General features: G+C 37.8%; 1 protein-coding gene across 4 annotated transcripts in view; it reads left to right on the top strand.

Moving 5' to 3' along the window:
- The first annotated feature begins 761 nt into the window (after positions 1-761).
- The window catches only part of LOC121329894 (kinesin-like protein KIF26A), a 124389-nt gene continuing 97788 nt past the window's right edge, over positions 762-27362 (top strand). Inside the window, exons 1-3 of one of the 4 annotated variants that reach the window (XM_041275887.1) lie at positions 762-996; positions 1314-3341; positions 6712-6963. In XM_041275887.1, coding sequence (XP_041131821.1) covers positions 3207-3341; positions 6712-6963 — 387 coding nt within the window. In that variant the 5' untranslated portion in view covers positions 762-996; positions 1314-3206. Of the gene's footprint in view, positions 997-1313; positions 3342-5851; positions 6215-6711; positions 6964-27362 lie in introns of those variants that run through there. The other 3 variants (XM_041275885.1, XM_041275886.1, XM_041275888.1) reach the window with 3 other exon arrangements.

Genomic DNA, 27362 nt, shown 5'->3' on the forward strand with positions numbered 1-27362 from the left:
TGGATCTCCAGCTCTCAATCCAATTGAGTTCAGTTAAAGAAGTTGGTGAAAAAGGACAGCCTTTAAGCATGGCAAGGGATCCTCCTTGAATATATCTATAATGGCAATCTAGATCACAGAATATTTTCGAGCAATGTTGTGCAACCAAAAGTCATGAAACCCACATTTGTATTAAACTCAGCGAAAAAAACTAATTTAACTTACAACTAGATACATTTGATGTACCTCCCCCTCCCCAGAAACACACACAATTAGATACTGGTTTCTAAATGAAATGACTGTTTTATTTGAAAGAGTTAAACCATAGGCTATAACTGGCTGTTTGGAGCAGATAGATAGAATGCCCAAGTGATGCCTCCCTTTAATCAGTTGAAAATGTTAAAAGTCTCCATAGGTCTTCTGATTGAATATTCCCCCACTCCCCCAACCTTAACTCGATTTCTATTATAGATCTTTACTTAATCAAAACTCAGTCCATTCAGGCATTATATGGGGAAAATCGTCCCTTAAATCTTAAGCCTGTAAACAATCAATGGGCTAAACCTCGAGCTCGCCGTTAAGAAAGGGACACTTTTAAAGCCGGTTTGACAGAAATGAGTATATTATGGAGGTAATGACCTTCTGCTTATCTAGAGCGGCGTCCTCTGTGTCCATGTGATAAGATGAGTATTAAGAGCCTAACGTTAATGCCTGAGTTTCGCTTTCAAAGAGCACAAAAATAATGAACTTTATCTTCTCTATTAGGTTTTGTACTCAGTCGGCTTGCTGGTGTTTTTACTCTTGCTTTAGACGACAAACGTTCGGCAGTCGTAATAACACGTTTCCTACAGTGGCGGTTTATCTTTGGGACAGCTGGAGTTGTTTTGCCAACACTTCAGAGCCAGTTTAGCGAGGCGTTTTAAAAATAAACTGCTGAATTGAGTCGCTTCTTTTTGGACCATGCAATTTGCACTATAAATGCAAGTCATGCAGACATCAAAATCGTAATGTATAAAGGTTTATGTTGTTTCTTTTTATTCAACTGGATTTCACGCTTAATCAGTGTGTTTGTTAAGCTTATGTGAACAATTATTATTTTGTAGGAATCCCACAAAATGGGACTGTTAAGCATGCTTTGATAAATGCTCGTAAATAGATAAGTAGACACATGGATTAATGAGTTTTCTAATTCATGTTTTTAATATAATGTATATTAATGCTTATTAGGATACACACACCCCCCCCCCCCGCAAATCCAGTTTGAATTCCTTGTATATTATAACATATTCTTTATACATATCAATAAAAACAGCCTTTATTTTCTTTTCATCCAGTAGGCCTACAGTGTTCCGAGCTGAACACGAGCTGTTGCTGCTGTTCCAGTTCAAGCTATTTCCCCTACGGCACTCAGCGTGGCATTATACACAGGAAAACCAGCACATAATGTGCATCTGCATGCCAAGTAGAAATCCTTAATTACTTTATGACACCTTTGTCAAAATAGATTTGGTACATTTTAATACTTTGCTCAAAAGTGATATTTTATTCTAGTATAACAGGAAAAATAGCGCTTTAGAGTTTGGAAGATGTTTCAAAACAAAATTAAAACGCTGCTTCCTTTTTTTGTGTGATTTGATGCAAATACTTTTTATGATTGTTCCATGTTAAGCAGTATGCAGTAGCCATGCGCCTGTTATTCTGTCTTGAGATACATTAGTTTAAGGTTGTTTGGGAGATTATGTGCTTCGTTTCTACATAATTAAGACATAAACTGAACCCATATGTAATTTGTATAAAATATATCCTTTGGTGATTCCCAGAGGATTTAATGGTGCTTTAAGCTTAACCAAATGAAGATAAGCATTTTAAAACATTACTGTTTCATAGGGTGTGAAGTAGGCAACAGCATATACCCACTGAAGCAGGCAAATAAGTACAGACAGTAAGATTTCAGTGAACTAAGTAGATTTTCCTGATGGATTTTATATCTGACAATACTACTCTAGCAGGTCTTTTGTTGGAGAATGGAATAATTTGTATGCAATAATATGGAGAATATGCACGGATTAAATAATTGCATAGGGCTCTTTTCCATATGTAGGTCTGGATCGATTATTCAATGCGCTGTCATCCTGTCCTTTGCTCTTGTCACACACACGTTGCCCACGCTGGGATTGTTTTCGCAGCATCTACAGGAGTGCTGATCTGGCTGCTAATATTTCCAGGCTGGCAGACAACAATTAACACACTTCATTGGGATCCTAGCCATGTTTCATGAACACACACCTAACCATGCAAAAGAAGGGAGCAGGCTATTGAAAGCGTGTGGCTGTTTTACTGTTTATCAGGCGTGCAGATCTGCTTGCACTTAACAACTAATGGATTGGATGAATTTATACAGTATATTATACATATATATTGTATACTACATTGGAAATACACAGCAAGAGGATCGAGTTAAATATGATTAATAAAGGAGTTATATACATTTAACAAATTCTTAAAACGTATACCGCTTTTTCTTTTTGAGTGGGTAAAGAAAATGTGAATTTCCTAAAAAAAAAAAAAAAAAAAAAAAAGTTTAAGTCTATAACACACACATAGTTATTTTCTGGACATGTTTTTTGATTCAGGCGTGAATGTTCTTTTTAATGTTGAAGTGACAACTGGAATGAACACTGGCTATGGGACCACTTTCTTTCTCTCGGCGCTTGAAGCAGAAAATGTATTTAGTCTCCAAAGCGGAATTCAGTGAGAGCGATGGAGAGTGAGTGAGTGAGCGAGAGAGTTGATCTTAAGGTGCGTATGTTGGTTTTTTGATTCCACTCTCAGCCATGCAGTGGTGAAGGAAGGAAGCGTGGCCGCACTGTACAGACAGGCGTCCGATAGTAATACCAAATATGATGCAACAGATAAACGGGATTTGCTGATAGATGTTGGTTGCTGATGGATGTTGGTGGTGTATTGCGCAGTTGGTCTACTGGAGACGGCGAGGATCCCGGCAAGAATAGGTTGCCTTGGTGGGACATAGAGGGGAGTGGTGCTGAAAGACAGTAGGCTCATTAAGAGTGTGCCGCTATGTGAAGAGGCGATATCGTTGAGTGGAATATAGATACATACATATATCTATATATTTTAAAAAAAGAAAACTTGCAATGGCCGTCAGAAGGAATACATAAATGCCCACCCTGCAACTCCGGGCTCAAGATTTTTAACATTTACATATCATGGCTTTACAAAACACATCAGAGACTTCTGGGACAAGCAAGACAAACCCCAGTATTCTAGACCTGGGCACTTTCTACGTGGACTCAGATATCATCTTTGGATTTACAAGCCACCTTTTGAGGAGGAAAGCTAAGGTTTGTGCATTTTCAACTTCCTATAAGTATATATATATATATTATATATATATATATATATATATATATATATATATATATATATATATATATATATATATATATATAACTATCACTAACTTTAAGATTCTGAAAATAGTTTAACTAAAAATGTAGAAATATCACATTTGAAGACCTGATAAAATTTTAAAACTTGTCACATACACTTTAAATCCATTTGAAATTTGAAGTAAATCTCAGCTTTAGGCGGTGTTCTACACGTCATCTGATACACGTGAGTGTGCACATTACTTCATTGGGCTCTGGTAGCCCAAGAAAAAGGTGCTATTCAGCACCATTTATCTTAACATGTTCCTCTTCAAGAATTTATCGAGCACAGACTAAATTTAAATGCTGGGTGATTTTAGTTAATATTGTCTTTTCTCATCTAGCACAAATCTAATAATATTCTTTGTAGTTTTGAAGCCTTATAAACTTATTGACCGCACCTGGCAATTTGGTTACACCATAAGGAAAAACATTGGTAGGGTTTTTTTTTTTTTTTTTTTTTGCATTGAACATTTCGATTAAAAAAAAAAAAAAAAAAAAAAAAAAAAAAAAAAAAAGAAATCATTAAACACTCCTGTATAGTATATGGTTTGTGTGGAATAGACTCTGTGAACAACTCACGTCATGTACACATTTGGATAAGCTTCTGTTCTAACTGAAATTAATATTTGCAAGAAAGGCGATTGTTCCATGAAGGGAATTTCAATCAAACGTTGTATGAGCAAGGGGGTAGCTCTGCCTGCTTTGCATTTATTCAGAGAGAGAGAGAGAGAGAGAGAGAGAGAGAGAGAGAGAGAGAGAGAGAGAGAGAGAGAGAGAGAGCGAGAGAGCATCAGTTTTCTGAGGCTCGGCCCTGTCCTAAACAATATAACAACATCAACTGAGACTATATTTCAAATGATCAGCTATCAAAGGGGTACATCATTAAATGTTTTACTTATTAATTATATTGGGTTTTAAATGGGAATGCAATTCTAAATGTTCAAAATCGTGTTACATGTAGCAATCTTATAAAGTCCTGGGGGTTTCCTAAACAGCGGGAGAACAGCCAGTCTGTTCTGTGCCCAGTAAGCAACTGACTGGGGTATAGCCCGTAACATGGAGACTGAACCCATAGGCCTTGTCTGGGACAATACTATTTTTCATCTGAATGTAGTCCACAAAACTCAGAACTATTAGAATTATAACAATCTATCAGTCCTTGATTTGTGTCATATGGTGTATTTCTCTCCTTACCCCCCATATATATGCTCATTATTACATCATCGTCATTAAATATAAAAGCTCTAAACAGTAAATATTTTATGATAACCCAGATCCTGTAGGATTTATCAACTGAATTCTACCAAACCACCAAAAGGTGGCGCCGAAGTAACAAAGACGGGAAGCTTGTGCTAATTCTTCTATTCAGCAGTGGAAGAACAGGGTACAGTCACTGCAATAACCAAGACTGCTTACTCTACTGTTTAAAATAACTGATGACATCTGGAATGTAACCTACAGAAGGCAGACCATGAGACGCCGCAGACACACTGAAATGCATTCTACAGTTATCTTAAAGCTCTTGTGAATCTGAGCTCGATTATATCACCTTGTAATTCAGTTTCTATCTGAATGCATAATGGGTACAATATGTTAGAAAATGATGCAGAAACTTCTCTATAGTAATCCAAAGGCATAACTATCAATAGCTCTTATGTATTTTTGTATTCGTATACATAGAAACATACATTTGTTGATCATACTAGCCAAGACCCGATTGTTTTGGTTTTTTTTGTTTTGTTTTGTTTTTTGTATTTTGTTAATTTTTTTTTATAAACTGTTTCTGTTACAACCCCGGCTCATTTAGGTATTTATGAATGTATTGGCCAAGTTTTGTGGTTTTTTTCCACCACCAACACCTCAATTCATCACACTTAAATAACACCCCTGCTTCCTAATATCCCTGGCAAATTTTACCACGTACGGAGCGGCTTAGCAGTGTGATGAGTTTGGCACTGAATTAAGACATTTCTGTTTTGCAAACGTGTTAGCTGTGCTTAACTGTTTGACTTCGTGTATAAAGTGGAAATAGTAGCATGCAATGCGCTTCATGGTTAACTCCTAAATACTTGAAGTGTATGCACAGCACAGGCAGCAAAACCTTCAAATCGTTCTAGAAAAGACACGCCTAAGAATCGAGCGTGGTTTTGTGACCAAAAACAAAGTTTGTACAGATCGAGAAAGAATTGCAAATCTGTTTAACTCTTTGTGGGTGTGCGTTTGAAATATTCAACCTTGAAAAAGAGGCTAGCATTAAACTCTTGGGTCTAATAATGGGAGAGTTTGTTGCAGGTGTTGCTGCTGAGAGTGTTGAAGACTACGCTATATTGATTTCCTGTCAATTTCAGCAGTCAATTCTGTCTCTGCGGCCACCGAGGCTCCACCCACTTCTCTCAATAGAGCCAAACACAAACTTGTGCTAAACTTTCCTCCCAGTATTTTTGACAAAGACATGGGATTGAAACAGCAAGCTGCTCCCATAGGGATTCTGTATTGCGTTTTGAGAACCAGGCAGGGATCAGAACCTCTTGTCCTTCATAATTATTGTACAAAAAAAGAAAGAATTGGATAGAAATCCCTTCACTAAAGAGCTATGGAGTAATAGGATTGTTTGAAAGAGCGAACGCGTTGTTGTACCTCAGCGGTTGTACCTCGCAGCAACCAGCCAAGTTACCGTAAAGATCTTGAATGAAGTTGGCACAGGCTTTCTGACTTGAATCAGGATGAACTCGGTTTCAGTGAATGGCACTCTGGGGTTAGAGGCTGAGAATCGCAGGTTGACGGTGAGTGTACAATGTCAAAAGTTATTAGAAGTTTGTGCCATGCTTTTAAACTTGACATATTCAAAACGAGTGATGAAAGTCGTCAGCGTACTGTAGGCATAAGTCGTACCTTTTTAGGAAGTCACCTCAGATTGCTAGTTTGCTTAAATTAATTAATTAATTAATGTATAATGTATTAATATATTAAATATATTGTGCATGTCTGTCTGTATTATAATATCATGCTAAATGCAGACTGTACATAGACTAGTACAGTACTACCTCGATCTAAATCGATCTTAGTCTAATTAACATGAAATATATTACACCTACTCTCATGTAATACAAATCGTGCTATTACCACAAAAAAAGCGTTGTTTGTGTTGTGTATACATTGTTGCAAAATGCATGACTTGACACATTATATTAGTTTCTGCTTTAAAAGGTTTAAATAGAATGATCTCCCACTGGTATTTTTTTTTCCTCTTTCGTCCTAATCTAAGCCTTATCTCACACAGGTCGTAGAAGGTTGCTCCAGCAGAGAGACTCCACTGTCTCTGGAACTCGGACCCAGGAAGAGGCGTCAATTTGCAGAGGAGGATCAATGTAGCAGCCGGCCGCCTCCAGAGGGGGCTGGGTCAGTCACTGTCTCAGAGTCGAGCCCCTTAGAGAGGAGGGAAGGGAAGGGAAACTTGTGCAAAAAATGCCAGCTTAAACTGGCAGAATTGAAAAGGCAGGCTCTTGCACTAGCCGTACCCGGATCATTCAAGGTTTGTAGAACTACAACCCATTGTCTTTTACACCAGTGTAGTCAATGATGCATTGCTCCTATACCTTTAACCCGTGCTCTACCTGGTTAATCAGACCATAATAGTTTGGAATGCCATTTTTAAACTTCAAATATTACAATAGTTTCCATTAACAGCATGACAAAGCTAAACTCGGTGCATGGTTTTTGAGAGTAGCCTATGTTACATCAGTTGGCAAACCATAGTATAGTGTAACTAGTATAATTGCAATTTATTTTTACAGTTAACAGAATTTTAAAAAGTGACAAAAAAGACAATCCCACCACCCAAATGGCAATTTTACAATAAAGATACTGTACTTTAACTTAGCAGGCTCAGTTCATTTAACTAGAGTAATTACAATTCATAACCAGTGTACTGTGCCATTAGTTAAGCCTTTAGTTAGCAATAGATAGTCATGCTTTTGTGATCCTGTTAATGTTTTTTCAAGACTTCATTTCACTTTGACCCAGGTGCAGCCACTAGCTCATTTCCTTTTTTGCAGGTAAAGTAATTAGACCCCAACTGAGCATTACATTTTGCATTTAGTGCTGCACCTTGGTAGATATGGTCCTTACTTTGCCTTTAACACATGATCAGAACAAGGAGATTGAATGTATGGTTTAGTTTAGTGGCAAATAAAAGGCTGTAAAAGTAAAAGACCAACAGCAAGACAGTATAGTACGTGTGAAAATGTGTGGTTCATTTTTTTTAATATATATATATATTATATATATATATATAATATATATATATATATATATATATATATATATATATATATATATATATATATATATTGCATAAACAGTATTCACGTTAAGCACAGTGGCTGAACATTTGACTCCTGTGGAAAAACTAGAAAGGGTTGTTTGTTGACCTTGCACTGTTAGCTTCATAAACATGAACCAGTTCTATGGCTTTCTCCTTCGCCATTTTAAAGGGGCTACTCAATTTTTGCCTTGGTGCATGGTGGCTGTGCCCAGAGTTCTGACTAATGATGTAAATACATCAGGCTGCTGATTGAAAGAGTGACATTTTAGCTTGCAGGCTTTTCTGATTTAACTCTTTCAACACTTCAGATCTGTATACAGGTCTTGGAAAGACAACGCCACATACAATTTCAGACCAGTAAACCAGTCTTGTGTTTATTTTTAAGTCTAATTAACTGCATATGTTTAATTAGATGCCTTCTGTTTATTTTTCGGTATTTGGTACAGAAAGAGTTAATATAACCATTGTTAATGTAATCCTCCCTGTAGATCCAAAGCAATTTATTGTGGCTTTTCCTCTGCTTGATTCCCCTGTAACTACTGTTGCTTGGTTAGACTTATATAGCTGATGTATTAGCTAAAAGCACCAGCATAATTTACCACGAGCAAGCCAGAGCAAGGTGGTTTCTTTAAAGAGATGAGTTTGCAATGGAACGTATGGAACAAACCGTTTCAGGGGAAAATAATTTCTGCTGCATGTCTCTAGTGGTCATTTTTATACTGGCCTCTTAAAAGAAATTCCTGTTTGCTCAGTCATGCATAATTAACAGATAACAAATTAAGTATTATACAAGCATTCAGTCACAAACATTGTCACTGTTATTTTTAGTGTGCATTGTTTGAAAGAAACAGTATGTACAAATTATTTATAGTATTCCCTTTTATAGTTTTTAACATTCGAAAAAAGGGCTATGATTTAATTGTGTGCAGTGTATTTATTTGATTTAACTTTACATGCAACGATAAGCTGCAGCAAAGACAGTGTCAGGGAGATTTAAATGGATTTGGAAGTGGCACATTGTTTTGGAAAACAATGCTTATCGCTGTGATTTGTTAAAAAAAATTCCTTTCAAGCAGCAGGGTCTGTAAAGGAAGTTAAACCCAGACGACCTTCACTCTGCATTGAATGTGTTCCTGTATGCACTGCTCTAGAATTCCCAGAGTTGTTAAATATAGTTTTCAGACTTTGCTGTTGCTGCCTTTGCTGGGATCAAGTTTTTTTAGTTGTTGTTAGAATGGAAGGTCTTGTACTTGACTTGGATTACAAGCCCCCAGTCCCTGGACCCCCCATGCAACTGCTCCTGTATCATTGACAGGGAATATAAATTACATTTTCCCATTGTTAAGCTCCAGGCCATATACACCAACATGTCTGGCTGCGTACAATAGCGAGCTTCTTTTAGATATATAAACGGGTCTTTATCTGTGGATGGGAGTTACTGGGGTCCCTTGTCATGGGAACCAAACTTTGCTTGAGTTCCAAGCCAGGTGTCCAGGTGGGCTTCAGTGAGTGGACAGCCTTGTGTGGTCCTTTTCCGGAATGACATTAGTTGCATGTTGACGGCTAAATTAGACCCTAATTTTAGACGTACACAATATTGGTGAATTGTTTGTGCACTTTGGAAAAATAAGGTATCATTTACCTGCCTATCCATGGATCCATTGTCTGAGCAGTCACACAGCACATCTGAAAGGTTTGTTTTGTTACACAGCTCTGGCTGATAAGATCAGTGTGGTCTGTGGGGCTGTTTATGTGGTGATGGCGCTCAAAGCTAGAGGTATCGTGCTTTATCAGCTGTTTAGTGGGGTAAGGTAACCGGAGCACCTCCTTATCATCCTTTATTAAAAATGACTAAGTCCTGTTTTCATTTGTTCTAATGACCACCATAGTCTTGCATTCTTTCCCAATACCCTCACTCCCAGACGTTACCCTGTACATTGTGAATGGTATTGAGACATACTGTGTTAGTTCAACTGTAAGACAAGCTTAGGTTTTCTTTTTTACTGTGTAGGTATAGTGGGTTAGTTTGAGATATCAAGCAATATTTTATTGATTAACTTTTCTTAATAATGACTACTGACTTGTTTCTGCTCTTAAAGAAAAAAAAAACACATTGGGTTGCCATTATAATACTTCTGGCTTGCAACCTGTGTTCCTGAGTACTGGACCATTTCATTCCATTGTGGTGTTACTGCGTTGCTCTCTAATCCTTTGTGAATGATAACCTCAATGCTGTTTGCATTATTGGGTTATTAAATGCATTTGTGTTGGTCACTTGGGTTTCCATCCAATTTAAAGTGGCAACCACAGTGACAAGCCACAAACAACAAACAACTGGGGTTTTGTGGCTTGTGACAGGGTAAAGAATGTGTTTGGAAAGCTCAGTTGTGTTGAGTGAGTGATTAAATTCAGGGCTTATCAGATGAACAGTCATGCTAACTAATGACATCTTTACAGCTTACCAACACAGCCAAGAAGATCTCCTCAGCTTAACACTTTGAAAATTGAAGTAAAAAAAAGTCTTCGACTGTTGTAACATTGTGTTTCTCTTTCTGAACTCTAAACCTTAAAAAAAAAAAAAAAAAAAAAAAAAAAAAAAAAAAACGTTTGTTTAATGAATGCCAAAATTTGTGTAATGCACTAAAAAAAAGTAACTAGGTACAGTACCTTAAAATTGTTGCTTGCTTAACCAAAATTCCACTAGAAGATGTCTTTTTTTTCTTAATAATTATTTGTATTAATTCCCAATTTTCTCCTAATTGTGGAATGTCCAATTATTCTGGCTCACTGCTGCAACCCCTGCACTAACTCGGGAGAGACAAAGACAAGCACACACGTCTGAAATGAGTGCCATCAGCCATCTACTTTTTACATCTATCTCCGAACTTACAGTGTCAGAGACCACGCAGTTCCAGATTGCATACAGGTAGGCCTGCAGGCACCCAGCCAGCCACAGCGGTTGCTGGTGTGCGGTGAATCAAGGACTTTCCAACTGACCTAACCCCTCCCCACCTGGGCAGCGCTTGGCCAATTGTGCTCCGCCCCCTGGGAACTCCCATTCATGGTCAGAAGTGGCAGAGCCTGGATTTGAACTGGCACTCCAAGTGGAATGCCTGTACCGGATGTGCCACTCAGGAGCCCCCTAAAATGTCTTTATAACAGTCATTATAAACTATTGTACTTCTGGAATTAGCCTAGTAGTAAGGTCTCCCCGCCAGGTTACTTGGCTCAAGTAATAGTGTTTCCAGAATATCTTGTTCCTCTACAAGAAATGATAGCTTTGGGGAATGTAACCAAACTGGACAGTCATTGTATGTCTATTAAGAAAGTTGCACGCCAAGAATGTTCCACAAAAATCATATTTTCCTAATATACTTTAGCTTTAAATTGTATACAAACAGCATGTTAAGATTTAACAGTTGAAAGAAGCTAGCCTTTAGAGCCATCATGGTTTGAAAATATTTCCTTTCTTTGGTTTAATAATAAAGGGAATGTTCAACATTATTTCAGAGTGGTCCCTTGCACAGCTTCTGTCTTTGATGCTAGTGGGTGGGTTTTCTTCTGTGGTAGAGTTCAATGAAGGGACCATACTGTGGGAATGAAAGAGGAAGTCTTATCAAAATAGTCTGCTATCTGATTTAGTTGAATGCTTTGGATGCAAGCATAGACAATTGCAGAACAAATCATTTTAGATTTGAGGTTAAATAGAGGTAACTGCCTGGACTCTTTGTTCAGTTTTATGCCACGAATGATGAGAAATGAAGTAACAGAGGTATGATTTTAAAAGCCATTGCATGAAAGTTAATTTGCAGTAGAACCAATTTTTTTTTTTTTTTTTTTTTATGCAATGGATTTGACGTCATCTGGCGTGGTAAAAAAAAAAAAAAAGTTTTGATATTCCTACATTCCTGATGTTTTGTGATGGAACATCAGTTAAATGCTATGTCTGAACCAGGTAATGTGATTCTTTCTGTCTTATCTGCTTATCTGATTAGGGCTGGAAAAAAAGCTTTTAAGGAGAAAAAAAACAGCATCTAAGTTGACTTTTATATGTATGATGGTAATCTGATTGTTCCGAAGAGCCATCTTCGCAATGTTTCAGTGTGGCTAGCAGACCTCGAGGGAGCCTGTATAATAGGATGACATGATTATATTGTAATATCAGACAAATGAAAATATGGGGGTCATCAACACTTTAAAATATATCTCTGTATATCTGTAATTATTCAAGTGTCCTTGTTTATGATCCCCACACTGGGGGTTGCAGTATTTTTAAAGAAAAGGATATCTATAACTATCTCTAGCAGGGCCACTATAGGCAGAAAAATAATTTGACTGCATGGTGTTGAAATTGTAATGAAGGAATGGATGACCATTCTTCAATGATTACTTCCTTTCTGGCTGGCTGAAAATCTGCAGCAAAGTTAGTTCCCCAGAATGTCCGTTAGGGTTATCACTTTGGAGACACATGAAAGATTAGTCAGGGATAGTGAAGCACCTATCACCCGAACACCTACTATTAATCCTTTGTCAGAGTCTGTCAGACTTTGGAGATGTAATTTGCATATACTAAAAGAATGGAAATTAATCAGTCATATGGGGGCCAATCACACACAAGTGTGTGTTGATAGTGTTTCTAATTGTCTCACCCCTGCATACTATATGTGTGTGTGTCTGCAGTCTTAAGAACTGTGATAGTCTAGGCGTAATAGAGAACAGAATTATCTGATAAATCTAGTCTCCCTGAGGCAATGAGATCAGTGACTCAATGTGGGATGCTTGCACAGTGCAAAGAAGCCGATGGATGACAAAGGCAGATAAGATGTTCTAGGCTGATAAAACCCGAAGGTTAGTGTGCTCTGCTATCTAGAATCCAGCCGTCAGAAGTTAAAGCATCCAGAGACTTTCCATGCTTTCCTTCCATCATCAGCGCTCTGCTTACTTCTCTGAGCTGATGGTGTGTGCTTTGCTTAGATCCCCATCCTGATTAACATATGCCAATACCTGCAGCGCTTTAATGAAAATGTTTCTGAAAGACTAGAGGTGGCATCTCTCAACAGAGCCCTGGCCGCACGTTGAGTGTAATGGAACTGGAAAGCTGATTCTTATCAAGGCATGTCTTTGTTTGAAAAGGTTAGAGAACAGGAACAGGGCTTTGTGTTGAGAAAATAAAACACAAATACATTACCTAAACAAAGGTACAGAGCCCCCAAAGTTTTCAGTTCCAGTAGGTTATTACCGTATGAGTCAATATTGAAGATATATATCTGAAAGCTCCAGATATTTGCTATTCATATAAAGCTTTAACAAAAACAAGATAAGTAACCCCCCTTTCATTTGTAGTTACTGTCAGAAAGTGATCGAATAAATTATTAATTGTTACACCTGTGTAGTTGTAGCAGTGTACCTGTTTGTCTTAAAAAAAAAAGAAAATAAAAGCCTAGCAGGCAGGTTTCACATGTGTGTGTGTGTCCGTGCATGCGTGCTTGTGTGTGTGACGGGGAGGGGGGCGGTGGGGTGGTAGGGGTGATATTATGTAAACAAACTGGAATGCAAACAAGGTTGATCATATGATAAAACTGAGTGCATAGGCAGGCTAACCTGCAGAAGAATGTGGGAAAGAATCATATTGTAGATGGACATATCAGCAAATTAGTACCAACTGAAGTCAACACTCAACAAATAATGAAAAGAGAAGCAACTAATGAATAACAAGACTGATGGACAGATGCCAATATGCGAACTGCATAATATAAATGAATTGATGGATCTATGGAAATTGATTGGCCCTGTCAGAAACAGAAGCCACACATCAGGTCAGATATTACTTATTGAACTGCCAATATGAAAGCACTGAATCTTTAGGGACTGTACTAATGAAGACAATTCCCTTCAGTTCAATAGAACGTGCTGCATGTACATTTGTATAGTTGTTATACTGATCAGTCCTTTGGTCTTTATTCTGTGTTTATATAAAAGCCACCTTTCCACTGCAGGTTTCAATCACTTTGGCCAAGGCAGCAGATCTAAAGGGCTGGTAGTACATGTAGGTGCTCCATATCTAAGAATGCAGAAACTGTTCTAGTTTAACGTGGAAAAATCTCAAAAGTGATGACAGAGGGCATTTTGGATAAATACCTGCAGATTCCCCAAATTTCCTGCTGAGGGTAATCACTGAGCAATGGTCAAGTATCCAGTCAGAGTTTAAACACCTTCAATTCAGCAGGGTAAATAAGTACCACAGTGGCAGGCCATGGTGGCTTTACACCCTATTAACTGTGCTTTAGCAAGGTCTTCTTTGTCCACCTCTTATATGTGCAAGCAAAGCACTGTATTAATCACTGCACTGCTTACAGTTTTCATTCTCACAATAATTTTGTTCAGCCATCAAAAGTGACTCACAAACTCTTACAGGACCTTTTGATGGCTGTGGTGTGAATGGAGAGTTATTGTAAGTTGTTTAGGACACATCCCAGAATGTAATGTATTCATTTATTTAGGTTATATGTATTCTTTGATTTAAAAAAAAAAAAAAAAAAACTAGGTATGGGTAGTGGTTGATTAGTAAAAGAATGTGCTGTGTGCTTCCTCCTGAACCCTATTTAGTTTAATTGCATTAAACCTGCAAATTAAACACACTGGCTCCAGTTGTAATACAGCTGTTGGACACAAAAGCAGTTATAGTACAGTTCAGTGATGCTAATTGTGGTAACGTTGTAATTACAGCACTTTTACCCTCTGACTAGTTAAATAACTGAAGAGGAACTGCCACTTCCCCTAAGTATCAGTTAACTTAAATGTATCTTAACTAGAACTTTAGGACGCTGTTTAAATGCAGGTTGAACAGCTGCTGTTTTAAAGGATGGGGGTCTTATTGCCACAGCAGTGTCTGAGAGTGGTATAGGGTTAAAACAGCACACACTTCTTTTTGATTCAGTTGCAGTTCAGGAGACAGCAAGCTGATGCTAACACATCCCTTAACAAGGGCACTCAAGATATGTCACTGACAGGCCCATTTTAATTCTATATTAACCTTTGCCCTTTGTGCCCCGGGTCACAGGGGAACACGCCTATCTTTGCATATCTGTATGAGACAATCTCAATCCCCCAGACACCCAGGGAGACCCAGGAAAAGGCAATAATGCAACCTCGCCACACCTGGAATGAAGGGTTTTATTAGTGTGCACATGGCATTAAATGTGCTGTGTGTTTGCCCACCAACGAAGTCTAAATAACATATTGAGCCGATATGGATTCTGTCAGAGATAAAGGTAGTGGGAGGTGTGGTAGAGATTGCCTGCACCCAGCAATTATTCATCCAACTACAATGTGTGTATACTTAGTTTACTTTGTGTTTTATTTTGTAGATAGCAACTTTTAAAGGCATGTTACCTGACATGAAATCAAATATGTTTATACTTTTAAAATGTGGGTTGGAAATATCAGAGATTTTGCCAGTATAACAAAAATGCAATAGAGAAGTCAGTCTCCTTTTTAAATCTCTTCCTATGATACAATAGAGTTTGGATATTTAATGTATAACCTCCTACTGCTGCAAATAATAGCAGGAGCATGCCTGTTTGGTTCAAAGAGTGACATAGTATAAAGTGACCTAATGTTTTAGTATGGACCCTTTTGTATTTAATAATCTAAAATTAAAAACCAAAAATAAAACATGTACCATTTATTTGCAAAAAAAAGCTACTCACTAATATAACTTTGTGCCTTCTACAAAGCAAAATAACACCATGGGGTTTCAGTCTATGGTATCTGATCTACAAGGGTTTATAAAGAATAATTGAAACCAGTGCGATGTAACATACTCTTCTGTGTAAATGGAGCAGCAGATCTGACAGACTTCTGTTCTGTTGGCAGGATTTCTATATCCTAGACAACACTAATACTGATTTTCCAAGCAACAGTTCTTAAACTGTTTTACAAGTAACATTTAGTCTGATTCAAAGTGGTGAATCAGACCAGCTTCCCTGACGGAATTAGAGGCAGTAATTTCATTTTACAACTTTTCCAGTTCAGTTATAAAGGATGGCACAAAGCTGCAGTTTAAATCACTGCTTAATCTTTTGGAAGTTGTAAGGAAGACTAATTCTGCTTGTAGCATCAAACTTTAGGCTGATCTCCATGCATCTGTGTGTTCATTAAAAAAAAAAAAAAAAAAAAAAAGTTTATTTGAAAAGGTCTTTCTGCTGCAAATCACTTGTGGTGTTCATGGATTTTAAGCTACAGTATCAGGAGTTCAGCTTCCCTTGTATGCAATCGGACCTTTAATTCTTAGAAGGCACAAGAGATTTGGGGTGGCTTTTTAATTTGGATGTGCAATGTAGGGGAATGAGAAAGCTGGAGTAGCATGGGAGATGCTGACCACATGTCATCACATGTCAAATGAATATTGCGTTTGTTGTCATGACTATATCCCAGCAGGTTTCCATTTTTTTCTATGCTTGTTTTTCTTATTAATGGAACTGAACATTATGGGACACCTTTAATGAGAGTGGAGTTAATTGGTATAAGCAGCAGAACGTATACACACCAGGCAAGGCCTTTCGCTTTTTCAAGCCTCAGTTCGAATCTGGATCTAGCCACAAGTGCAATGAGTTTAATGGGCTTAATGATCATAGACCCACATTATTATGGTTACTGCTTGAGAAAGACCCCAGATAAGGAATGAGGTATGCTTGCAGAGTTGTAAGGGGAAGCTGTAATAGCATCTGCAGGCATCATTCCTTACTGTAGCCAACTCCAGAGTCCCTGCCCTGATAGTGTTTGATCAAGTCTGCTGTAAGATTTTTATTAGACCTTTATCTTTTATACTTTTGTACTAGATTGTATTTACATTGCTTTGAGCTTCTCTGTATTGTGTTGTATTTATCTGGATTTTTCCCTTTAAAGGGCTAAGTCACACACTAGATGATTGATTCATATCCAAGTCCCCTCATCTCTTCTTAAGCATGCCCAGTCCCTCTCCACAGGGCCTGCCTCTGGCAACCCCTATCATTGTTGCAAGCTCACTGACCTTTTATCCAATCTGCTTCTGTTTCATTGAAGTGTAGGATTTCAGGACTCTTACCAGGATCACAACTGGTGGAAGGTAATTCGCTTGCTGGAGGTGGTGTCAAGACTAAGTGATCTTAAACGCAGGCCAACGCACTATAGCGATGAAATCTGAGCCACAGGAGTAGAATAACTCCAGATCACATTCATACCATTTCGGCATGGTTATTAGTGGAAAACACATGTTTATTGAAGGGATTTCAATGACCTGTAAAAGAATCAGGGGTTTAGTCTGAGCTAGTGTGAGAGAGCAAGTACATCAAAGTGAGAACCTTATACTAAAACATATATAACATTTTGATAAACTGCAGTGCAAAACACGACGATATTCCAGTGCTGTGCGTGAATTGAAGCTAAACGTTATCAGTTGCATTTTACAGTAAGATGTTGCGTTGTAGTATTATAATGCTTTATAGCTTATGATTACTGTAATTTAGTGTATGAGTAGATGGTTGTCGGATTTAGTGTTTAAATCACCAGAGCTCATCTAGCACAGTCACTTGTAATGCTTTCAGTTTGGGGAGTGATGTGAACAAAAACTATAAGATCCATCACCACTGCAATGTCTCAACAAGCCAGTGGACGTGTTTGCTAAAGTGCTTAATGATTTTCTTTTCATTAAAGCACATATTATAATATGATAAGGGTGCACCCAGAATACAAATAAACAAACAAACAAACAAACAAAAAAACTAAACACAGTAAGAAAAAGTATGTTGGCATCTAAAATATAAGTAATACAATAATCTAACCTTTTTCTTTTCTTACTAACTGAAACGTCTGATTATAGCATGGTTTTATATTGCAACATAAAGGAACACTAGTCATTATTTATTTATTTATTTTTGCTTCCCTCACACAGAAAGCCATTTAAAGCGATATTTTGTGTTTTGTCTTAATTCAGGATAAACCTCCACACACTAACATCCTTTTTGCATTAATAATGTGAGCTTTATAGAAATCCAATTGACATTACATATGCGCTCTAATACCATATGCAGACTCAAATAGAATAATTTTTCCAATTAATGATGAGCTGTTCGGAACAGATAATGTTTCTGATGATGTGTACTGTAATCAGCATGAGCTGATGACTGGCGAGTTTGTTCAGCTAGCCAACCGACTGACATTAATTAGTTATGGTGAGAAATAGTCTTGTGTATAGAAGGGAAAGCATGCATTACATGTGCTGAACTTGCTGCTTTGTATTGAATTAGGGTGTGGTTAATCAAATGAAAGCCAGTGTTTCAGTAAGCAAGATGAACTAAACTTGAAATGGGAATGGCATTACATGGCACCACATCTGCCTGGAAAAGGCCCTGCAAATTTAAGCAGACTGAGATCAGACTCAATTGAGATGTGCAAACGCATCCATCAGAATGATAAGGTCACCTGCTAGAGCCACAGCTTTTCCATATTTTCCTGGTTGTTCTGTCTTAGTTTATAGCATGCTGGCTGCATAAAGCTGGCAAGTAATAATCTAAGTGTCAAAGTCTGGTAAATGGAAACCTGTAAATCTTTTTTGTATTGTTCAGTGGGGAAATTGATACGCTTAGGTAGATGTGTTTATACTATGTTTTTAAATCAAAGTAAGGAAGTGTCTTTTGTGAGGTTTAACCACATGAGGTGTTATGAAGTTTTACATCTGAGACATAGAAATGTGCTGAACACCGGACACCTTTACACTATCCTGAAGAAACAGTCTGCTGGGTAGTTTATTAACATCCTTCTCAGCTGTGTACATGATGATATAGTAGAAAGAGAAACATGGTACAGTGGGTGCCTATACTATGCATTTGCATTGCTTGTTTAACCATGGCTTGTACAGTGCTTTGACATACTTATCTGTGCTTTACCATGATTTTATACACTATACACTTACCATGAAATATCAAACAGTGAAAGTAGAAATGGCTCATTTCAGTAGCCTCGTAAGAACTATTCAGCACACCCATCTACGCTAGTGTCTGGTATTTATATTTTTGTGCCGGAGATGCAAGTGATAAAGCAAACAAACAAAAAAAAAACATAGCCTGCAACCTTATGTATTGGATTAAATTCTGGCAACAACAAAGGGAAATGGCCATCCATTTTGGGATGTTTCACAGGAAGTGTAAATGAGAGCCAAGGCAAATGTTTAATCATCACAGCTTGATATGGCCATTGCAGAAGTACAAGAAAGAAGAAAAAAAAAAATGAAGCAATGAAAGTCTCCGTTGGGGATTCCCAGGAATGTGTAACACTAAGTTGCAGTCCTACCTGTCTCCACCGTTTACTGCCTTATTTCTGAATTCCTAACAGGATAAGGCAAGCTTCCTAATCACCTCTTTTATAGCCAAACACTGAAAATTACCCACAAAATATTAATCTATTGTTACATTCAAAGAAGAAGAATCTGTAAACTAGGAGATCGCCTCAAGACAAATATATACTCTCAAAGCGAGAATTGTATGTGTGTCGTTTCACATATGTACACTGACTGGCCAAAAAAATAGAGAATGATCCTAATAGTGGATACAACTGCATGTCCCTGCACACTGTTCAAGTGGAAACTTGTTGAAGGTTTCTGTAATTTGCAGCACTGTGATACTTCTGTTGATTGTGATTGGTGGTTTCCTGCAGACCTTGCCTTTTCAGGAACACCTCTGGAACAGTCTTGATTGTTGGTCATTGCAGCCTCTGTGTTGAGGGACTATCTTGTTGCCTGGGCTACCGTTATCATTCCCCTTGTGGTCACAAAGATCCTTCTGCTTTCTAATATTTGCTGAATACTGTCACCTAGCTTATATAGTTCAAGGGGATTTTATTATTTGATTTTCAATCTCTAGTTTGTTTAATACATTAACACAGTAGTAGTCCTTACCCGAGTTGTGTTCTTGTGTACGTGTTCTTCAGATCTAGTTTCATAGCCAACGTGAATTCTCATAGTTTGCTGAGCCCACTTTGACTAGGTTGGATTTCCAGAGCGTCTTTAATGGCCCATTTCCTTCTACCTTTTGAATAGGCCAGGTGTGCTTTAGGCTGGAGAGGACATGCCCTGACCCTGTCAACAGCAAAGTAATTGTGCTGATAACACCATATTGCATTGATGATTTGTTCATTGCAAGATGCAATCAGACTTCCGTCTTTTTTGACAATGAAAAAAAGGCACCATTGAGTTAAGTTAGTACAATCATTAAAAAAAAAAAAAGTTTCAAAAAGCTTTTAAAATTACCATGGAGACACATATCATTTGAAGGTGTTTTTTGGGTGGATATTTTTAATGACCTGTTTTGTTTTAATTTAGGAGTGCCCTGTACAATGCACAGGATTTAATTGGTCAGTAATACATTAATACAAATTTAGACAGTTATGGGGCAAGTTGTGGTGCTACAATACTATGTTAGCTGAAAAATCAGCTAAGGCAAGGTTTAACCCTTTGCTGCAAATCTTTGTAAAAATTGATAGTCACTATTCTGTCTGAAAAACCTTCTTCACCTGCCCGGCAATACATTATATCAATACACTTTGCAATCAGAGTCAAGGAATCAGAATTTTTGTTCAAACACACACACGCAAAAGTGGAGATGCCTGCAATAGGTTGCTTACACTTAACCTTACATTCTACATAATCTGCATCCCCTCTTGCAAGTTTCAGTGACAGTGGAGAAGACAGAAGGGAAGGTAGGAGGCAGTCATTTAGCATGCGCTTATATAGCCAAGAGTGCACAGTTGAAAGATGCACTGGGCCATTGGAGAACACATTGCATCTCTTTCCAAGGAAGCTGGGGTAGAAATTGAATCGCTAAAATGTCATATTTTCCTACAGCAGGTTTATGGTTAGCATATACACATATTGAAACCTGTGAGCATTCCTTGGCATGCTGCTCTCTGAGCTGTAATGTCTTTGACAGGAGAGAATCGTTATTCTGTTAGTGGTGCTCAAAAAAGAGCCTACAGGATCGGTCTTCCTTTTATGCTGTACAATATACAGCAATAAAGTCTCAAGATCCACTTGAGAGTGCCAAGAGTGGGAGGGTAATGCAGGCAGGAGGTGGGACTACCCTGAGTGTCTCCAGACAGAGGGCCTGCAGGCTCTTCAGCACACATACTTTTAACAGTGTCCAGTTCTGGTGCCATCACATTGCAGACATTGTTGCATGTTTTGATTTGGTCTGGTGTATATCATACTAGAAGAAAGCAGTATGTTTGGATACCATTATAGTGAAACAATCTAAGAGATAATTTGGTAGGATGACACTGTTGCAATATTCAAATACAGCACTTGAATACCATATATAGAGTGCAACCATAGTTGCTGCTTTACATAGAGATATACAATGTATAGAAATATAAATAGTGCTTTTGTTTATGTATGCCAGACATCCTGTCATTTGTTATACTATATATTATATACTTTTTTTCTTAGTTTGACCTTAAAGAGTTATGCAGTATGTAATATGAATAAACACACACATTATTATATATATATATATATATATATATATATATATATATATATATATATATATATATATATATATATATATATATATATATATATATATATATTAGCTCAAAGAGCCAGCTGCCCAACGTTTTGATATGTTGTACATCTCTTTCTCAAGGGAGCCTGCGTTTGAATCAAAACATTGGAGGTATTTATAGGTGTTTGACGGCATGACAACTACTTGTCATTGTTTTTTTTTATATATGTATATATATATGGCCATACCTTAGGGTTTATGCCCCTTTAAAAACATGACCCAGAAATAAAGCTTAGATTTTTAGCACTTCTACACACTTATTCAAAACACAAAACAAACAAACAAAAAACCTAGCTCTCATTGAGCACTCACTACACACATGCAGGTCCCTGTCTAACGTGTTTACCTGACATATAACACCAAAACAAAACACTAATACAAACTTTTACATAGGTTTTACCAAACATAGGTTTTAAACAGACCTTTATGCCTTTCCATCAGGCTCTTCACTCAACAGCAGCAGCTTAGAGCAAACTGACTGCTTCTCTTTTATACCCTGCACCTGGCTCTAATTTTCAATAATTGCCAGGTGCCGGTGATAATTAATAATGAAACAAAACAATTAAACAAAAGCAATTACCTTGGCAGGGAGGCTTTAACTCTGTCCCTGCCATACAAGAAAACATTTTTATATTGCAGGCCCCCTGTCCTGCTACATCCTGTTACTATATATATATATATATATATATATATATATATATATATATATATATATATATATATATATATATATATACAGCTCTGGAAAAAATTAAGAGACCACTGCAAAATTATCAGTTTCTCTGGTTTTACTATTTATAGGTATGTGTTTGGGTAAAATGAACATTTTTGTTTTATTCTATAAACTACTGACAACATTTCTCCCAAATTCCAAATAAAAATATTGTCATTTAGAGCATTTATTTGCAGAAAATGATGACTGGTCAAAATAACAAAAAAGATGCAGTGTTGTCAGACCTTGAATAATGCAAAGAAAATAAGTTCAGATTCATTTTTAAACAACACAATACTAATGTTTTAACTTAGGAAGAGTTCAGAAATCAATATTTGGTGGAATAACCCTGATTTTCAAGTACAGCTTTCATGCATCTTGGCATGCTCTCCACCAGTCTTTCACATTGATGTTGGGTGACTTTATGCCACTCCTGGCGCAAAAATTCAAGCAGCTCGGCTTTGTTTGATGGCTTGTGACCATCCACATTCCTCTTGATCACATTCCAGAGGTTTTCAGTGGGGTTCAGGTCTGGTGATTGGGCTGGCCATGACAGGGTCTTGATCTGGTGGTCCTCCATCCACACCTTGATTGACCTGGCTGTGTGGCATGGAGCATTGTCCTGCTGGAAAAACCAATCCTCAGAGTTGGGGAACATTGTCAGAGTCTTCCAGGACAACCTTGTACTTGGCTTGATTCATGCGTCCTTCACAAAGACAAATCTGCCCGATTCCTGCCTTGCTGAAGCACCCCCAGATGAGTCCAATTTTCAGATTTGCCCAACACCTGGTTGTCTAATGGTTAGACGGAGACCTGGAGAGGCCTACAAGCCACAGTGTCTCGCACCCACTGTGAAATGTGGTGCTTCAGCAAGGCTGGAATCGGGCAACTTTGGCATGAATCAAGCAAAGTAAATAGTAAATAAAAATATAGTGAGAGTCAATGAGAAAAACCCAAATATAGGAATGCAAATGTGTGTGTATGTGTGTGTGTGTATATGTGTGTGTGTGTGTGTGTGTGTGTGTGTGTGTGTGTGTGTGTGTGTGTGTGTGTGTGTGTGTGTGTGTGTTTGACTGGTAAATGGGTTAGTTGTCCAGTTTAGTTAGAACTGGAAAAGAAAGAAGGAAATCTTTCACAGTATATACAGTAGCTACAGTATTTGTGGATGTTTTAGATGTGACGGTGCAATGAAAAAGCTTTTTAGGTTTAGCAAGCAGTAGAGGCAAGAAACTGCAGTGAGGAACATTTTGTCTGAGGCTGTTTTGAACTAGGCCTTTGATTGTGATTCACTGTTCAGCACTATTCTGTGACATTAATTACTTTCTAGTAACCAGATCTGCATGAGCTAAAGAGGAAATCCTGTCACACATGGCCCTGATCTGAAATGCTGGCCTAATGTAATGCAGGTTGCTTGGCCAGCAATGCCAGAACAACACTGTCTCAGCTAATCAATGGGGATGGTTTACTGAACTGAGTGAAATGAGGTAATCTTTCTGCCTCTTTCAATCATTGTCAAGCACAGAACGGAAGATATAGTGCTGTTGCGACTTAATTCAACTTTTAACACTTAGCCAACTCAAATTAGAGATGGAACTCAAAGTTTGAAAGGATCTCAATTCATGATGAATGCCACTTTGATCTCTTGCCACAAGGCATTGGTAACTTGTAATGATTTGGCACCAGAATCTGTGTTCAGCTAAGCCAAATATTGCTGAATACCAGACTGATTTAAAAAAATCTGGAACTGAAAGGCTCTAGTAAAAATACTTTTCCATATGGGGTATTCTGACTTCATTGGAACATATGTAATGTTTAATATATTAACATCCAAATAATAATAATGAATCATATTTGACTGATTATTATTTAGTCACTTAGCAGATGCTTTTATCCAAAGCAACTAGGAGGTGAACTATGAATCACAATTGCTACTGCAGTGTCATTTACAATAGGACCTCAGTTTTACATCTCATCCAAAGGACGGAGCACAAGGAGGTTAAGTGACTTACGCAGGGTCACACACAGTGAGTCAGTGGCTGAGTTTGGGATTGAACCTGGAACCTCCTGTTACAACCGCCTTTCTTTAAGCACTGGACCACCAAACATCCTTGGGAGTTGCTGTTACTCTACTGCAGACATGGTGTTTCTTGCTGTTAGCCTTTTAATCGATATACCTAATTTGTACGGCAGACATATTTTGTTATAATCTAGCCATGCTAAACTATCTTATGTAAATGCAAGACTATCTTCTCTTTAGTTTTATGTACCACATATTTGAGCCCCACTATAATTATTTCTGCCATTGACACTTGTGAGCTTCTTTACATTAACCAACAAACTTGGCATGGTACACAGGAGTGCTCTCCTCTATGGTGCTGATTTGCACCATCTTGTTACAGTAACAAGCAACTCAGAAGTTTAATTTAAATCATATTACAACATTTGTAACACTTAATAGTTTATTTTCCTTTCACAAAGCAATGGGGCAAAATGCACTTTGTCATAAGGACCTTGATATAATGAGCCCTAAATGTCTTGTGGTACATTAAAGTACTGTTCGTGGAGACTGAACAAGCTGAACCCAACCAAAGAATTGTTTTTGAGTTCAAATCAACCATAATTGTGCCAATGCATCCTTTAATTATATCTGTTAAATAACAGATCACCAAAAATATTCAATTATAAAACAAAGAAATAAATAACCCTAAAAAGGTTTTAGCACATGTCAGGGTCAGACTCCTTGTATCCTTTCCAAATGCCTGATGCCTTCCTTTGGATCCCATAACAACAGGGCACAGGGTCACCATCGCTAAATTGGAAATCAATTCAGCATATTGTCCAGTTTTGGTTGAATTCAGAAAACCATGGCAACCAGAGTGATCTTAGTTGGCTAATAAGCAGGCCTTTTATGTCATCATATTTTGGGAGTCAGTGGGGCAGAGGAAGGCAGTTAAGCCTCTTGGTTAGCCAAAGGTTGTCCTTAAACAGGCTTCAGGCGATATTGTGAAACGGCTTGGGCGATCACTTGTGATTAGCACATTGTCCCTTCACAATTTAGAGAAGCACAATCACCCCACTAATCCAGATACTGCTTTTTACTTCTAAACTGTTTGAATGAGTTTATATTACTGCTGTGAAAAATGCCTTCTTACCCAAGTTTCAACACAAATATAGATGACAGAATCAGTGTGTACTGTATGTCACTTAGGATATGGAGACAAGGTGTTACAGTGATGGTTGTATTTTGATTGACAAATGATACATTGATTTATCAAGAGTCTTGAAACATGTAATCAGTTGATATCTCATGAATATGATGACTGTTAAGTATAAATATTGTACCCTGGGGTGTTATATTTCTTACAAGTGTTAAGAAAATAAGCTGTCAGCTTTGTTTCACTACAAACACAATTCTGGTAAGGTGGTACTTTCTATTAAAAGAATGGCTACAGATTTTAGTTTAACAAGGGAGTGTATACGGGTGCATGCTTAGGTTTGTGTTGGTATGGTATTAAAAAGAGAACCAATTTTAAATGTAGTATACAGAAGGCTGGATTTGGTGGTGCATTTTGGATCACAGGGATTTGGAATGTTGTGGTCTGCTAATGGTTCTGAAACCGTTTTACCATTTGCTATTTTAATAGTTTTTATTTGTGGAAGGGATTTTACATTTACTGTTTATTCATTCTAAGAGTACCCATTAAAATAGATTACTTCTCAGTTCCAAAGTGGCCTAACAACAATGAGCAAAAGTGAATGGGCAGAAAGAAGACAACAGTTAAAAAGAGTCTTGGTAAACTAAGGCAAGGACACATTTTCTAGTAAAAACGTGAGAGAAAAAAAGAAGATATTTATTGAAATGAAGCCAGCAGCTGCACAGCTCAATCCTTAGTCACTTACAAGCTGGAGCCTGGCAAGGGATACCTTCTCATAATAGGTGCCATCAGCCCCTGTCATTAACCTGGAAAGGATGTCTGGACGTGCTTATCAGTGGAATAGCAGGAGGCCTGACAATTCTGAGCCAGGGTGGCAAGAAACTATCTTTGAGCATAATACGATAACCTAGGAATGAGGGAAGATTCACACTGAATGACAAACTAAGTGGGCCATGAGCTGGATCAGTACAACAGTTGTTGAGATTGTATGCTTTAATGTCTGCTGGCTGGCTCATTTTTCTTTCCCCTTTCCCTCTTCACGAGCGTCTGGCTGCTACAGATAGAAGCCTGTGAAGTCAATCTGCTATATTGACTTGGATGGCTTGAGAGGAATGTACGTTTTGGGCCACATCTCACCTCTCTGGCATAGGGGCTCGGTTGGAGTGATGAGTTCCAATGAGATTGATCTGTTGTCGGTCCTTCATCTCTTTACAGCAGCCTGTGCTGTCTTGTTTCCCCATGCTCGCTAACAAGATTTGCAGTGTTCTCACAGCTTCTTTCTTATATTTTTGTTGGTTTCTCTGTGGGAAGGACAGAAACTGGGGCTCAGTGCAGAGAAATTAAACAATGTTAAGTACTTGTAAGTATTCCTTAGAAACACTAGGAAACAGAAAATGGTGCTTTCAGTGTACACTTGTTACATAGGATGAATTGGCTGCTCAGTTTCACTGTCTTAAATGAACAACCAGGCTTTTTCACTGGCTAGTTACTAAGCAGTGTAAATGCCTTCACATTTCTCAGACTGTAAAACAGATGTAAAACAACCTATGAATTAACCAAATAATAATGTGTACTGTAGAAACGAGAAAGGTCTGTAAACTAAGGCAAACAAAATAAATCTACCTCCAGATTTGTGGAAATTCATGTGCACAGGATGACTCATAAACCACAAACCATATGAGAAAACTGTTACAGAAAATATGCCTGGCACATGGTAATTCTCTGATTCCAGTTATCTAGGATATTGTCCAGAATGTCTGGTGTGATGCCTGCACTCTCTGTCTAGGTTTTGTCCTGCATCTCCTGGGGTTTTCAGTGTACACTCCTGATTTCAGGAGACCCCACAAGAAGCAATCCCTGAGCTTCAAGTCCGGTGAGCAGGGAGGCCACCCCACAGGGTCCCTGTGACCTATACAACAGCCAGGGAACGAGCTGTCTAAGGCATGTTCTGAAATGGTTTTTTCCCATTATTTATGAACCACTTTGAATATACTGAAGTCTTCTGTCTTTATAAGGGTACTTAATTTGCTATCTTATTTTCAAATTTGATTTATGTATATTTTTTTAAAACAAACTTTAAAGCCCATTGAGATAAATTATACCATTGCAGAATAACACCCATTACTGCACTCAACATCTCAATTA

Source organism: Polyodon spathula, chromosome 17, assembly GCF_017654505.1.
Source record: "Polyodon spathula isolate WHYD16114869_AA chromosome 17, ASM1765450v1, whole genome shotgun sequence".
Lineage (NCBI taxonomy): Eukaryota > Metazoa > Chordata > Actinopteri > Acipenseriformes > Polyodontidae > Polyodon > Polyodon spathula.